This window comes from Salmo salar, chromosome ssa01 (genome assembly GCF_905237065.1).
Source record: "Salmo salar chromosome ssa01, Ssal_v3.1, whole genome shotgun sequence".
Classification (NCBI taxonomy): Eukaryota; Metazoa; Chordata; class Actinopteri; order Salmoniformes; family Salmonidae; genus Salmo; species Salmo salar.
In genome coordinates this window covers 142,914,016-142,929,142 of record NC_059442.1, presented here as the reverse complement: position 1 = coordinate 142,929,142, position 15,127 = coordinate 142,914,016, and the positions used below count along the sequence as shown (strand labels likewise).

Sequence of the window (15,127 nt, the reverse complement as noted above, 5' to 3'; positions counted from 1 at the left end):
AGTCAGGATCGAGGGAAAGATGAACTGAGCAAAGTACAGAGAGATCCTTGATGAAAACCTGCTCCAGAGCGCTCAGGACCTCAGACTGGGGCGAAGGTTCATCTTCGAACAGGGCAACGACCCTAAGCACACAGCCAAGACAATGCAGGAGTGGCTTCGGGACAGGTCTCAATGTCCTTGAGTGGCCCAGACTTGAACCTGAAAATAGCTGTGCAGCGATGCTCCCCATCCAACCTCATAGAGCTTGAGAGGATCTGCAGAGACGAATGGGAGAAACTCCCCAAATACAGTTGTGCCAAGCTTGTAGCATCATACCCAAGAAGACTCGAGGCTGTAATCACTACCAAAGGTTCTTCTTCAAAGTACTGAGTAAAGGGTCTGAATACTTAAATGTGATATTTCAGTTTAAATTAGCAAAAATGTACTACCCTGAGACAAGGCTGAGTATAGCCCACGAAGATCTCCCCCACGTCACGAACCCGAGGGGCGCGCCAACCCGGACAGGAAGATCACGTCAGTGACTCAACCCACTCAAGTGACGCAACCCTCCTAGGGACGGGATGGAAGAGCACTAGTAAGCCAGTGACTCAGCCCCTGTAATAGGTTTAGAGGCAGAGAATCCTTGTGGAGAGAAGGGAACCGGCCAGGCAGAGACAGCAAGGGCAGTTCGTTGCTCCAGTGCCTTTCTGTTCACCTTCACACCCCTGGGCCAGACTACACTCAATCTTAAGACCTACTGAAGAGATGAGTCTTCAATGAAGACTTAAAGGTTGAGACAGAGTCTGCGTCTCTCACATGGATAGGCAGACATTTCATAAAAATGGAGCTCTATAGCTCCTCCAGCTGTTTGATTAGAAATTTTAAGGACAATAAGGAGGCCTGCGTCTTGTGACCGTAGCGTACGTGTAGGTATGTACAGCAGGACCAAATCGGAGAGATGGGTAGGAGCAAGCCCATGTAATGCTTTGTAGGTTAGCAGTAAAACCTTGAAATCAGCCCTAGTCTTTCTTTACAGGAAGCCAGTGTAGAGAGGCTAGCACTGGAGTAATATGATCAAATTTCTTGGTTCTAGTCAAGATTCTAGCAGCCGTGTTTAGCACTAACTGAAGTTTATTTTGTGCTCTGTCCGGGTAGCCGGAAAGTAGAGCATTGCAGTAGTCTAATCTAGAAGTGACAAAAGCATGGATGAACTTTTTTGCAATGTTATGAAGATAAAAAAAAAAGCTGTCCTTGAAATGGTCTTGATATGTTCGTCAAAAGAGATCATGGTCCAGAGTAACGCCGAAGTCTTTCAGTTTTATTTGTGATGACTGTACAACCATCAAGGTTAATTGTCAGATTCAACAGAAGTTCTTTGTTTCTTGAGACCTAGAACTAGCATCTCTGTTTTGTCCGAGTTTAAAAGTGAAACATTTGCCGCCATTCACTTCCTTATGTCTGAAACACAAGCTTCTGAAACACCAACCTGCATCTCTCTGTCTCTTTGTGTTTCTCAGTTGGACGCCTCGGAGGAGGACCTGGATATCCATGACGACCGAATGTCATACCTGTCAGCGATGAGCGCTGACTACCTGAGCATGGACAGCCGGCTGACCAGCGACTACGAAGACATGGCCGATGAGGGCGGTGCTTACACCGACAACGAGCTGGACGAGCCAATGGACGAGCCCCATCAGCTGGTGTCGGCAATCAGCCGCTCCTCAGAGCCCGTACTTATAGAGGAGGTGGGCTTTACTGCTGTCAATTACTATCACGCTCATTCAGTGTCAAGAGAGAGAATGGCATTTCTCTGTCCAACCTCCCTGTTAAAGGTGCACTGTACAGAAATTGCTCTGCCATTTTCTGGTTGCTAAAATTCTAATAGTTTGCTTATTTCAGTTTGTGACATAAGTACCATCAAAAATGCTGTGAATCTTATTCATTACCAAAACATTGCATTTTCAACTGTTTGAAGCTGGTGTACAAAACTGAAAGTAAAAGACGAAAAAACTAAACTTAAGACCTGGAAGCATAGAAATAGCGCACATAGAACAGATCTACCACATTTTGACTTGCTTTCAATAAGAGTGACAGACCTATAACTGGTATTTCTATGTGAATATGGACGGATCGGCCAAAAAATTCCATATTGACAGATTATTGGAGTATACTTAACGCGACAATCTCCCATTGTCAGTCAAAAATCTTGACTAGTTGTGTTGAACTAGTCTGTTTTTGTTGACATACAGTGGGGGGAAAAAAGCATTTGATCCCCTGCTGATTTTGTACGTTTGCCCACTGTCAAATAAATGATCAGTCTAATTTTAATGGTAGGTTTATTTGAACAGTGAGAGACAGAATAACAACAAAAAAATCCAGAAAAACACATGTCAAAAATGTTATAAAAGGATTTGCATTTTAATGAGGGAAATAAGTATTTGACCCCTCTGCAAAACATGACTTAGTACTTGGTGGCAAAACCCTTGTTGGCAATCACAGAGGTCAGACGTTTCTTGTAGTTGGCCACCAGGTTTGCACACATCTCAGGAGGGATTTTGTCCCACTCCTCTTTGCAGGTCTTCTCCAAGTCATTAAGGTTTCGAGGCTGGAGTTTGGCAACTCGAACCTTCAGCTCCCTCCACAGATTTTCTATGGGATTAAGGTCTGGAGACTGGCTAGGCCACTCCAGGACCTTAATGTGCTTCTTCTTGAGCCACTCCTTTGTTGCCTTGGCCGGGTGTTTTGGGTCATTGTCATGCTGGAATACCCATCCACGACCCATTTTCAATGACCTGGCTGAGGGAAGGAGGTTCTCACCCAAGATTTGACGGTACATGGCCCCGTCCATCGTCCCTTTAATGCGGTGAAGTTGTCCTGTCCCATTAGCAGAAAAACACCCCCAAAGCATAATGTTTCCACCTCCATGTTTGACGGTGGGGATGGTAATCTTTGGGGTCATAGGCAGCATTCCTCCTCCTCCAAACACGGCGAGTTGAGTTGATGCCAAAGAGCTCCATTTTGGTCTCATCTGACCACAACACTTTCACCCAGTTGTCCTCTGAATCATTCAGATGTTCATTGGCAAACTTCAGACAGGCATGTATATGTGCTTTCTTGTGCAGGGGGACCTTGCGGGCGCTGCAGGATTTCAGTCCTTCACGGCGTAGTGTGTTACCAATTGTTTTCTTTGTGACTATGGTCCCAGCTGCCTTGAGATCATTGACAAGATCCTCCCGTGTAGTTCTGGGCTGATTCCTCACCGTTCTCATGATCATTGCAACTCCACGAGGTGAGATCTTGCATGGAGCCCCAGGCTGAGGGAGATTGACAGTTATTTTGTGTTTCTGTTGTCACCTTCTCACCAAGCTGCTTGGTGATGGTCTTGTAGCCCATTCCAGCCTTGTGTAGGTCTACAATCTTGTCCCTGACATCCTTGGAGAGCTCTTTGGTCTTGGCCATGGTGGAGAATTTGGAATCTGATTGATTGATTGATTGCTTCTGTGGACAGGTGTCTTTTATACAGGTAACAAACTGAGATTAGGAGCACTCCCTTTAAGAGTGTGCTCCTAATCTCAGCTCGTTGCCTGTATAAAAGAGACCTGGGAGACAGAAATCTTTCTGATTGAGAGGGGGTCAAATACTTATTTCCCTCATTAAAATGCAAATCAATTTAACATTTTTGACGCGTTTTTCTGGATTTTTTGTTGTTGTTATTCTGTCTCTCACTGTTCAAATAAACCTACCATTAAAATTATAGACTTACCATTTCTTTGTCAGTGGGCAAACGTACAAAATCAGCAGGGGATCAAATACTTTTTTCCCTCACTGTGCGTATGTATATCTGTTGACATATGTACATCCTTCCCCTCTCCAGAGAGCCCATCCTGCCCCCATACCTCGTATGAGGCGATCAGGGAGCAGAGAGGTGCTGAGAGACCCCAGTCCACCCCCCTCCTTCGTCCCTGAGCCCCCCAAGGTGAGACCCCTTGAAGCCCACCATCACCTCTCAATCCCCTGAAGCCTAACTCTGACCCACATCTTGCACTTAAGACTTACTAAGGTTACTATCCTCTCCTATTGCAGCAGGTGAGGGTGCAGTCTCGCGGGGGCTACGACTCCCACTCCAGTAGCACCATTAGCAGCGACACTGCCGGGGGGCCCAAGCCAACCCCACCTCCAGTTGCCCTCAAGCCCACTGTGGCCCTTAAGCCCACTCTGAGGGCACTCAACCAGTCATCTGAGGACCACGCTGTCCCGGAGGGAGAGGACCCGGCCAACCGCTCCTTCATGGGCAAGGTGAAGGCCTTCGAAAAGATGGACCACCTGGCCAGAGCCCAGAGGATGCTGGAGCTCCAGGAGGCCGAGCAAGCACGGGTCAGTACTACTGATAGTGGAAACTAAGTATAGATAGTAATGCTTCATAAACAAACTAATGGAGCTACAGCACCATGCATTCTGAGTAATCATGTCATTTTTCTGGTCAACTTTGCATTGCATGTACCCAAAGGTATATTCAAGTGTGGATGTTGCCTTCTTAGATTGTAATGTATGTAATATCCTGATCTCTGACTGTAGCTGGAAATAGCCCAGAAGCATCCAGACATCTATGCAGTCCCAGTGAAACTACCAAAGCCCAACCACAACCGCCCACAGCCAATAGGGTAAGTTCGTATATGAACCTTGTCTGTCACCACACAAATTAGCATTTTAACTTAACTTTCCACTGCCTGTCATAGTTTTTTATTTTTTAATGTTTACAGACTTGATGCACAACAATCAGAATGAATGAAAATGTCTCTCTCTCTCGCTCTCCTGTGTCCAGCTCCAGCTCCAACCCCAACCCGGAGCCCCAGACCCCATCCTCCAGGCCTCCGTACTCTGAGAGCAGGGGTCACTATGACGACGAGGAAGAGTACCGCAGACAGCTGGCCGACCAGACCAGACGAGGCTACTACAGTAACCCCCAGAAATACAAAGACACTGAGCTGTAGGACAGACAGACCCACCTATCGCACCCTTCCGTTCTCACCCAATCAGCGAGGCCCTCACTGTGCTCACTCAAACAGCCTAGTGTTATGGTTGCCTATCTGAATCTTTGGCCCGACCTAGTGGCAGGAGGATATATCCCGTTCCTTGTGACCACTAACCAAGTATGTGTCCTTACCTTGACTATTTGTTTGCCACACTATGTGGATGGTGACTCGGCATTTTAACCTCCCAACCTCACAATGTCTACCCTGATGGGTAGTGTTTGATCTTCACCCTCAACCCCTCAGTCATATCTGCCCAAACCAATGGAGTCTGAGTACCCTGTCTTTTTTTTATGTATAAACCTTACATTTGTGTATATATTTATCTTTATACATCTTAAGCATTCTTTGTTACATTAATACAAATGTATTTGGACGGACAGAATATTCTGTCTACTGCTGCTCTATGGTCTGCTAGTGGTGGAGAATCTAGCCTTTATCCTTTTAAATCATGCATTGCATACCCTTTTGATTTACTCTACACTTGGACATTTTGTCTCCATAAATACTAGAGATCAGCACATACAAAGTGCCTTTAGCTCTGAAAGTGTAACAGTGTCAGATCACTGAAAGAACAAACAAGCAGTCAACACTTGGCTCTCAGAGGTGATGGGCAAAACATGCCAGTTTACTTCTCTGGATTAGCTGCATACATACAACCTGAGACGATCACATTTTTATGGCATATACAGTATATACGTTTTTCTTTTTTTACCATGGTGTATAGGAGAGTGACTCTTACTGTCTTTAACATGTCTGTTGCTTTGCTCTACGTGTCTGTGTTCCTCAGGCTGCTGAAATCGACTGTAGGGAGTTTAACTTTCTCAAACAAATACACATAAATAAATAACTTTTTAACTTTCACTTGAGTCTTAGTTCATTCTATAAATAAAGGTGACAGTGCTGTGTGTACGTCTAACGCTGGCTCAAGCAGGATGGCTTCTGGGAGTTAATTCAACCAGGTGCAAATTATAGCATAGCAGCAACATCTAACATCTAAGGACATTGCCTTTGCAGAGTTACATATTTGTACATGCAAGCCTGAATTTAAGTGTTGTTTTTTTCTTGTCCAATGACAAGCTCACATTTGTTTCTATGCCCCCATGGAGACTGTTTGTATGTGTAGTATTATAGTACATTCATAGGACCCTGAAAGACCAAATGTATTCCTTGCTCTTTGTTTTTCTTAAATATGCACATTAAATTCAGTTCTTTGGTTATTGATCAAACATCACATATATACTCTGTCTGGTAAATTAATCTGTGCCTTCAGCGATGCACTTGTCATTCATATGTATAATGAAAATAGATTCAGATTAAGGCAAGTCAGTGCTGAGAAATGGGGGAAAAAAACATTTCAAGCATTTCAGTGAGTGTGAAAATTAATGAATACATGGTTAATAAATAAATGCAAGTAATTAAATAAAATGGAAGTAAATCCTCTTAATGTGGACAGCATTTTCAGATGTAGACTGGCTGTTCCTGGGCAGTCAGCAGACGGTACATGGCTGCAGGCATAGTCTTCATGTGGATCTGCAGCACAAAGAAATCACAGGTTGCATGATCAGACATGCTACACAGCCGGGCATGAGGCTTCCTACCGTTCTCAACTCAATAAAATCCCATTAATTCATTGTAGCACCATTTACAGATTAAATAAGGATTATTTCAACTCATTACTAAAGTGTCTGAGTTCAAATAGATTGACCCTCAACCCTGGACTGTAGTACATTCTAGCTGTTAAGTGTCTTCTCATACCTCTCCCACTGCATTAGACAGGATGTCAACAATCTTCTCATGAGGCGTAGCCACCACACTCTGGCCGTTGATCTCAATGATGCGATGACCGACGCGGACCCCCCCTCTCTCAGCAATGCCCCCCCTCATCAGGCTGCAGATCTGTAGAGGAGAGGGACACAAACAGCTGATAAAGAAAACTACAATTATGTTTAAAAATATATATATATATAGGGGACATCTGTATTGGTTTCTATTGTCATGGTACCCACAATCCCATTCTGTACGCTGAAGCCCAGCTGGTATCTGAGGTCTGGTCTGCGGATCAGCACCATGGTGACAGGGGGACACCTGACGATGTTCAACTTGATCCTGCAATGGGCCTTCAGACCCTGGAGAGTAGAGATGGACATTAAGGGGAGGATTGTAAACAGGAGTTAACAGCCAAGACGAGGGAAAGACATGCAGATGCTTGCAGAACTGCCTCGTCAAGCAGTCAGTCAATTGTTTGCAATGTGTGCCGGCTTGCATAGGGGCAGACTAGATTAAGGTTGACAACCATGTATCTGCATTTTCAGCAGAAATGCACAGTTGGGCTCCAGTGACACAGAAAGGGAGAGGATACCGTGGAAAAAGACTTCAGGAAACACAAAAAGAGAGAAGGAAAAACACACCTTAATGATACTCTGGCAGGTGGAGAGGGGCAGTCCAACCAGACTTGTTCCATTGATGGTCATAATCTGGTCACCAATGTTGAGTCGACCAGACTTCTCTGCTGGCCCAGAATGCATCATGCTAGCAATGATGACGGTGGGCAGGATAGAGCCCCAGCCTGACTCCACTATGACCACCCCCAGCATCTCTCCCTTGTGCTTCTCGATGTTAACCTGAGGTAGGATACACAGAACAGTAAGACATACCACTACTTACACAATTATGGTCAATGCAACTATGTTCACTTGAATGCCTTCATGGTTGTAGTTAGCATTCTGACTGCAATAAGGACGGAATTTGTGCATCTATTTGTTACATTAACAAGAAAGGTTGCGTGTATTATAGGTCTACCTTGTACTGTATTAAAAGTAATTGACATATCCACTATAGATCTAAAATCCCATATCAATCAAGCACAACACTGGCCTGCCACCTAGTGGTTGACTCACATCTCTGCAGTTCTCTGACTTGGAGAAGTGGATGAGGTCATCGTTGTACATGTCCTGAGTGTTGAGCAGGTCGCTGTACTCCCTCTGACTCAAGTCCTCTGGGTCGATTCCATTGGCCCGCAGGAACTCCTGATATGCCACACTGAATGCCTGGCCAATGGACTGAGCTATGAGCTGGGCCTGGACAGAGAGAAGGAGAGGCATCATACATGCCTGATGAATACAAAAATATGCACATATCACATATGTCACACAATTTCTACATCGACACACTTGTGTCTGAGTCAAACGGATAATTTGTAAACACACATACACGCACACACTTACATCCTCTGACTCAAACACGTGGCAGATCATCCTGTACTGGGGAAGGTCGTCACGGACAGGGCTGTTGGTGTGGTCAGAGTGGTCAGTGGTTTGGTTCAAGTTTTCCTGAGCGCTCCTGGAGCGCACCATCTTCCCCCTGGCCATCAGCACCACCATGTTGCCTATATCAGCAATGTAGGAGATGGTCCTCAGAGGCAGGTCCATCATGGACTCCTGCTAGGAACACAGGATAAGGACATGGTTATGTGGCTGTAGAGGGAAAGAGAGGTGTTTGGCAGTATAGTATGTGGGTGTAGTTTAGGTGTGTGTGGTAGCAGTGACTACTGGTGAGAGGTAAATTTGATAACTTGTAGTGTTGGATTTACTAATACTATAGATTGTTTGGTACCTGCAACATAGTGTTTGCTATCCTTGAGTCCATGTAAAGGTGAATAGTATACAGTATTTACCTGAGTGTCTGCGTTCAGCACTTTGATCCTCTGTGTAGACATGAAGAGATCCACTTCAGTGGAGGAAGGAACCTCATCCTCAGTCTGCACATTTAGGGAGAGAGGAGAGCAGCATTTCAACAACATGAGACTTTAATCACAACAATAACAGACAAGACTTAGTTCTAATAATAAAAAGACACAGAACAAACAGCCGTAACACTGTCACTGTACCTTCTTTCTGTGTTTAGCTTGCTTTTGGGCGGTCTGCCGTATGGAATAGCAAAAGCAATAGACCGAGAGAGATAGAGAGAATCAGAGAGAGCGTTCAAAACAGTGCTTAGTAAAGAACAGTAAGATGGGGCATGTGTGATGTTAGCTGTCTATCACATCCGACAAAAGTTATTGGTCCAGAGGTTATAAGGCAAACATCCTCAAAAGTTGCCCCTTTATCAATGTGATATGAGCACACCTCAAGAAACAGACTGCATGTGTTAACAACATACACTAAGTGGCAGGTGCCCTAGGCATTCTTCAATGCTTGTTTATGGACATGAAATAATGTTATTTGGCAGATCTATCAATAACTATTCAGTAAAAATGTAATGCACATAATTATATGAATCTAAGGACATGAGAATTATTATCTATGAAAATCTTACCTCCTTGTTAGTGGTCATTTAAAAGATTGAAAAAGGAAAATGAGGGAAGAGAATTGGGTCCTAGTTGATATGACCCCCATGTGACTCTCACCCTGACACGGCTCATAGCCTCCTGGGCCTGCTGCATGCGGGCACTCTTAGTGGGTGTCCTCTCTGACAGCAGGTGGGTGGAGCCCAGGTAGCTGGCTGCAAAGATGATGCCATCGATCAGGTCCTCTGGGTCACATGGCCCTGGGACTATAGACAAGACGGTCATTGAGGCTGGGTACAATCAATAGTCATCATAAATTACAATGTCTGTACATCAGATTTGAGTGAAAACATACCACTGATCCTGACTTGTTCCATAATGTAATTTGAATTCCTTCATACCAGAGCAAAGCTTTGTCTCCAAGAATACACTCCTTCACCTGTCTAACTAATAATCCCCCAACTGAGACACTCACCTTCCACATATGAGGGAAAGAAGGGCATACTCCTCCGGATCTGAAATATGAATATTACTGTTATACATCAGTAATGGTGATGACAGTAACTATAGAATAGCACTTCCTTAAACCTCAGTCATCTCTTTTCAGAGCTCTGCAGAGTGGTCACTAGCTGGCACAGCCACAAAGTCATAAAATCTGACTTAAACCTAACCTAACCTTAACCCTAACCTTAACCACACTGCTAACCCCAATGTCTAACCTTAAAGGTGACACTTTGGGATTTTGGCAATGAAGCCTTTTATCTACTTTCCCAGAGTCAGATGAACTCGTGGATACCATTTTTATGTCTCTGTGTCCAGTACGAAGGAAGTTAGAGGCAGCTTCTCAGGCCAATGCTAACTAGCAATAGCGCGATGACTGGAAGTCTATGGGTATCTGCGAGCATGCAGACTTCCAGCCATTGTGCTAATTCTACTTCGAAATTGCACTAGCGCTAGTTAGCAACTTCCTTAAAACTGCACACAGGGACATAAAAATGGTATCCACGAGTTCATCTAACTCTGGGGAAGTAGATAAAGGGCTTCATTGCCAACATCCCAAAGTATCCCATTAACCTTAAATTAAGAACAAAAAGTGATTTTTGTTTTCATGAATTTTTACAATATAGCCAATTTTGACTTTGCAGCTGGCCTAAGGAGAAATCGCTCGGTTCTGCCTCCAGTACAAGACTCATGATAAAACGTCAACCGCATTTGAAACAGTGCACAGCAGTCACTTACCTCCTCAATCGATGGAGGCCTAGGCGGTTCCTTCTGCTCTCTATGCTCCCTGTGCTGTACCTGGTGTGTTCTGGAGGACTCTGCCCTCACAGGACAGACAGGCTCTGGGACTTGCGCCAGAACTTGGGCTGGTGATGGGACTGGAACACAGACAGGGACTGGAACTGTGTCGCGAACTGGAACTTGGGTATAGTGTGAAGGTGACTGAGAGACGGGCAGTAGGAAAGATTAAGAAATACATAGAGAAAACTTCAGTTAATGATATTATTGATGTTTTCTGGTGGCACATTTAAACAGATCTGAGTAAATAACATTATTGCCACTGTGTTGTTCCCTATAATTTTTGTTGTTGTAAGATTTTATTTTAAACAATACAAAACATACACATACAAACAACTACATCACACCTGGCCAGACCCCATGCTCACACACCCATAGAGGTGTTCACTATTATCAATGATGCAATGATCACTGACACAACTCAACTATGTAAACACTTCATAGTGATCCAGAGCTGCCTCATACTCACACTCACGTTGCCTCCCGGTGGCTGCTGTGGGGAATACTCCTCTTCGGTAGGACTGACTTCCTGTCTCATCACCCACACAGGCTCTATGGGCTGGTCAGGAGTGTAGGGCGATCTCACCGTCTTAGTCTTCACCTCCTCTATGGCCTCTCGGATGTCCCTGATGGCCAGAGAGATGGCATTCCCTGATCCCCTGACACTGTCCTCTGAAAGGCCTTCTGCTGGAAGCCTGAGCTCCCTCCTGGCCTGCTCATCCTGTAACTCGCCTGAACTAGGCTGCCCAGAGCTGAGACACTCTGACTGGGTTTCACCCTGAACGTACCTGGGAGGTGGCCCCAGGCTTTGAGAGCTGGAGCTTTCTTTAAGGCTGTCGCCCTCCCCATCAGATGTAGTGTCATCGTAGTGGTGCAGTCTTGAGCCAACTGAGCGACCCTGCCAAGGGGGGCTGGTCTGTGGTAACCCCACATCCCTACCTGGCCAGGAGGCATGGGGTTGTGGATCAGTGGGGGGCTCAGTGCTTGGAGCTCCTTTATAAACATGCTCCCTCTGTCTACAACTATATGGCTCTGGGTAGGGTTCTGCATATGGCTCATCAGGGTCGGCCTCAGATCTCCTGTGGAGCTCTTTGTCTAAGTCTGGATAATTCATCAATTTCAAGGGTTCAGGGAAAGACTGGGGGTAGGATTTTGCGTAGGGCTCTGTGTAGGATTCTGTGATGGATTCTGACTGTGGGTAGGACTCATTATAAAATTCTGCATAGGTCTTTGGATACGAGTCTGTGAAGGTGAAGGATTCAGAATGGGACAGTGGAGAATCAGTGCAGCTCTCATCGTCAGGCATTATGTCAGTGTCGTGGGTGGGGCTTGGGCTAAACTCATCACTACATTGGTCCGAGAGCTCAGACTGAAGTGGAGGGGGCGAGAATGGAGATGGAGAGGAAGGTGCTGATTGGCGAGGAGGTGGGCTCAGGGACGGAGCCTCCATGCTTAGAGAGGCAGCACTATCAGTGTCAGAACAGTGGCCATTTGTTCCATCTTCCTGGTTGTCCTCTCCCAAATCCCTCTCTCTTTTGTCCTCTTCTCCCAGACTCGTCTCTTTTAGGTCCCCTTCTCCATGGCCCCCATGCTCCTGGTTCCACTCTAGGTCTGTCTGGATGTCAAATCCACTCTGAGCACTAACAGACTGAGTTATGGATGAGCTGCACCCTTCCTCCTCCTTCTCCTCATCCTCCTGAGGCTGGGGAGACTCTCTGTTGGTAAGGGGTGGTGGCAGCTCTTGAGGAGGGATATCAGATGCAGGGGGACATGGTGTGTGGTGTGTTGGCGTAAGAGTACCAGCAGTAAGGTCAGGTGCTCCACTGTCCTGTGTGTGGTGGGGTGGAGGGGAGTGCAGGGGGTGCCGCTGCTTCATTGCTGCTGGACCAGTCCTGTCACTCTGCTCAGTCAGAGAAGCGTCAGATGACCATTGATGTGGAAATGGCGGGTCGTGGATCTCTTCGAAGTCTCTCGGCGTCTGTCTCCGTCTGTGAACTCTGACCCTGGGCTCCCCCTGGCGGCGGTAGTGGGCCACGCCAGGGCGGGGCGGCTGGGTGTGGCGAGGAGGCTCCATAGCCACTCTCTCCCCCTGCCTGGACAGGCCCTGCCCTGAGGGTGAACGCCTATGGTGCCGTGGGGGGCCGCGGCCCGAGCCTTGGTGCGGAATAGAGGGATGATGATGGTGGTTGTGATGAAGATAAGGATCCTGCCCGTCTTGACCGAGCATTTGGCAGGGTCTCCAACTTCTCCGGACAGGGACCCCCTCTCCTCCGCCTCCTCCTGCTGTGCCATTGGGCTGCCTGTTTCTGGGAGCAGCTGGAGACTTCTGCTCCTCCCCCACAGCATCACCTAGCCCCTCCCCCTGCTGCTTGTGGCTCATCGCTCTGCTGTAATCTGTTTACATATAGAACATGGTCCTTCTCCAAAGAAACACCAATCACAGCACTGCCTGCAGAGAGACAGGAAATTCATGAGAACAGATAGGTCATAGTTCAGGGGTCTGGATGAAACAGCAGGGTATTTCTGTCTGTAATAAAGCCCCTTTGTGGGGATAACCTCATTATGATTGCTGGGCCTGGCTCCCCAGTGGGTGGGCCTATGCCCTCCCAGGCCCACCCATTGCTGCGCTCCTGCACAGTCATGTGAAATCCATAGATTAGGGCCTCATGCATTTACTTCAATTGACTGATTTCCTTATATGAACTGTAACTCAGTAAAATCTTTGAAATTGTTGCATGTTACGTTCATATTTTTGTTCCGTATTAGTTATAGGCCGATGTGCAATAACGTGGCTTTTCAACCCGCGATATGTCCAGAGTCCGGACAGAACAGTCACTATTCTATGGGATGAGAAAGCGCTCTCCCGATTCTGTCATCCTGTGTCACAGACCAAAAGGAAAGCAAACAGTAATTTTGGCGCTCGATCCTGTGGTTAAATAATACATTTTTGTTATTGACAACTGCACTACGAATGGACTGTCGTCATATTTAAAAAACAGGCACCTGTCTGAATGTCCGACGACGATGAAAGGTTATACAATGTGACACATCTCTAATGAAATTATCCATCTGCCAGCTGCTTTTCGTGGTCAAATAATCGGCGCCACCGGTAGACTACCTTAATCCATTCCATTTCAATCTATATACTACAGACGGAATGCGGTCGACATGCCAGTCGCTGTCATGTTAATCGTTGCCCTATATTCTGGATGATAAATATAATCTTACCTGTTCGTCAGTAGGAATGGGTTGGTCGCGTAACAATCCGTTTCACCATTTTTGCTGGTCCCTCTGTCCCTTCAGACAATTTGCATGGATTAGGCCTGAGCGGTCAACTCCTCCTGATCGTGACATCAGAGCGGATTACCGACGCACAAAGCGCCTTTAAAAGACTGCTGTGTTTCAACATAATATTTACGGGGCTGCACCGGCCGTATTCCGCCTCTTCGTAGGCAACGCTGCTGTATGCTCTGCACCACTTTTTCGTGAGCGCAGTGAGATATCAGAGCCCGCCAATTCTACCCCTGGGGCTGAGAAACACCTGTGTAAACTAAACAGAATATCCACACCACGGTGTCAACCACACAAAACAAGCTATTCAAGGACACTCGCTCCCTGCATTTTATCAGAATATACTAGGCTATATATAGGCTGTGGGCTACGTTATCTAGGGAGAACATTATTCCCTAGAACGCACTCCCACCTCAGTCACATGACTCTCTTCACCGTAACAGAGCTGTCGTGTTACCGTGACAACATGTGACTGAAGATACTGATGTGAGTAGTAACCATGGTAATGGTATCCAATCTTTGATCCTCACCCCTCCCCAAGTAGCGGTGTGTGGGTAAAATCATTGGGGAAGCCAAGCCAGGAAAAATGTGCCATATTACAACCTATGCTTTGTGATCATTGCATGTTTGCTCTATAACCTGTTAGTTCATATGCCTTGACACCGTGATATTTAGGGCTAAGGCTGAGAGACAATAACAAGATGCAGAATAAATTCAACCACACCTGTGTTTCATCACAAAACCAGAGAGCAACCTCTGTCTGGTGAAGTCCGCAAAGCATATTGTATGTTACAAACAGTTACATGACCTACAGCATTGTCAAGCAAGTTCATTTTTCTGTCATTTTCAAGACTACTAAACGTGATTTAGAATCACTAGTTAACGCAAGTCACAAAGAAAACAAGAGATCTCTCCACTATTCCAGCTAGCACCATTTAAACGTTAACATTTCAACCTCATCAAATTACCAATACTTAGTCTATTACAGTGACAACTAAAATATACCTAAAACAATTTAGTTCAATCAACATAAGCGAAATATGATGTGGCTGTCCATGCTACTGATTTCTGTGTGTGTGTATGTGTGAGCGCTGAAAAACTTGCTGACTCACCCTACTTGTAGAGAAACGCCAATGCCATCCTCCTCTCTTTCATTTTGCCTAAACGGTCTATGACTCTGTCATCCAGTACATGCTTTTAGTTTTTGTTGTCCTAGGCTACCTGGCTAAAATGCTTGATC

General features: G+C 45.8%; 2 protein-coding genes across 7 annotated transcripts in view; one reads left to right on the top strand and one right to left on the bottom strand.

Annotated features, from left to right (window-relative positions):
- LOC106566671 (tight junction protein ZO-2) overlaps nucleotides 1–5,873 on the top strand; it is a 38,125-nt gene extending 32,252 nt beyond the window's left edge. For all 5 annotated transcript variants that reach the window (XM_014134946.2, XM_045691440.1, XM_014134939.2 and 2 more), the window contains 5 exons: nucleotides 1,497–1,724; nucleotides 3,854–3,955; nucleotides 4,063–4,353; nucleotides 4,555–4,640; nucleotides 4,802–5,873. In XM_014134946.2, coding sequence (XP_013990421.2) covers nucleotides 1,497–1,724; nucleotides 3,854–3,955; nucleotides 4,063–4,353; nucleotides 4,555–4,640; nucleotides 4,802–4,970 — 876 coding nt within the window. In that variant the 3' untranslated portion in view covers nucleotides 4,971–5,873. The remainder of the gene's footprint in view (nucleotides 1–1,496; nucleotides 1,725–3,853; nucleotides 3,956–4,062; nucleotides 4,354–4,554; nucleotides 4,641–4,801) is intronic.
- LOC106566682 (amyloid-beta A4 precursor protein-binding family A member 1-like) lies at nucleotides 5,608–14,302 on the bottom strand. 2 transcript variants are annotated; one of them, XM_014134956.2, is made up of 13 exons: nucleotides 13,825–14,302; nucleotides 11,066–13,045; nucleotides 10,537–10,740; nucleotides 9,773–9,812; nucleotides 9,418–9,563; nucleotides 8,899–8,931; nucleotides 8,686–8,769; nucleotides 8,237–8,452; nucleotides 7,910–8,089; nucleotides 7,421–7,633; nucleotides 7,019–7,138; nucleotides 6,768–6,908; nucleotides 5,608–6,542 (listed from the first exon to the last, which is right to left on the bottom strand). In XM_014134956.2, exons 2-13 carry the CDS (start codon nucleotides 12,974–12,976, stop codon nucleotides 6,471–6,473), a joined length of 3,360 nt encoding a protein of 1,119 aa, XP_013990431.2. In that variant the 5' UTR covers nucleotides 12,977–13,045; nucleotides 13,825–14,302; the 3' UTR covers nucleotides 5,608–6,470. The 2 variants fall into 2 exon arrangements, with proteins under 2 accessions (XP_013990431.2, XP_013990435.2); XM_014134960.2 differs by having other exon boundaries at nucleotides 8,237–8,449; nucleotides 13,825–14,301.
- Between the last annotated feature and the right edge of the window lie 825 nt (nucleotides 14,303–15,127).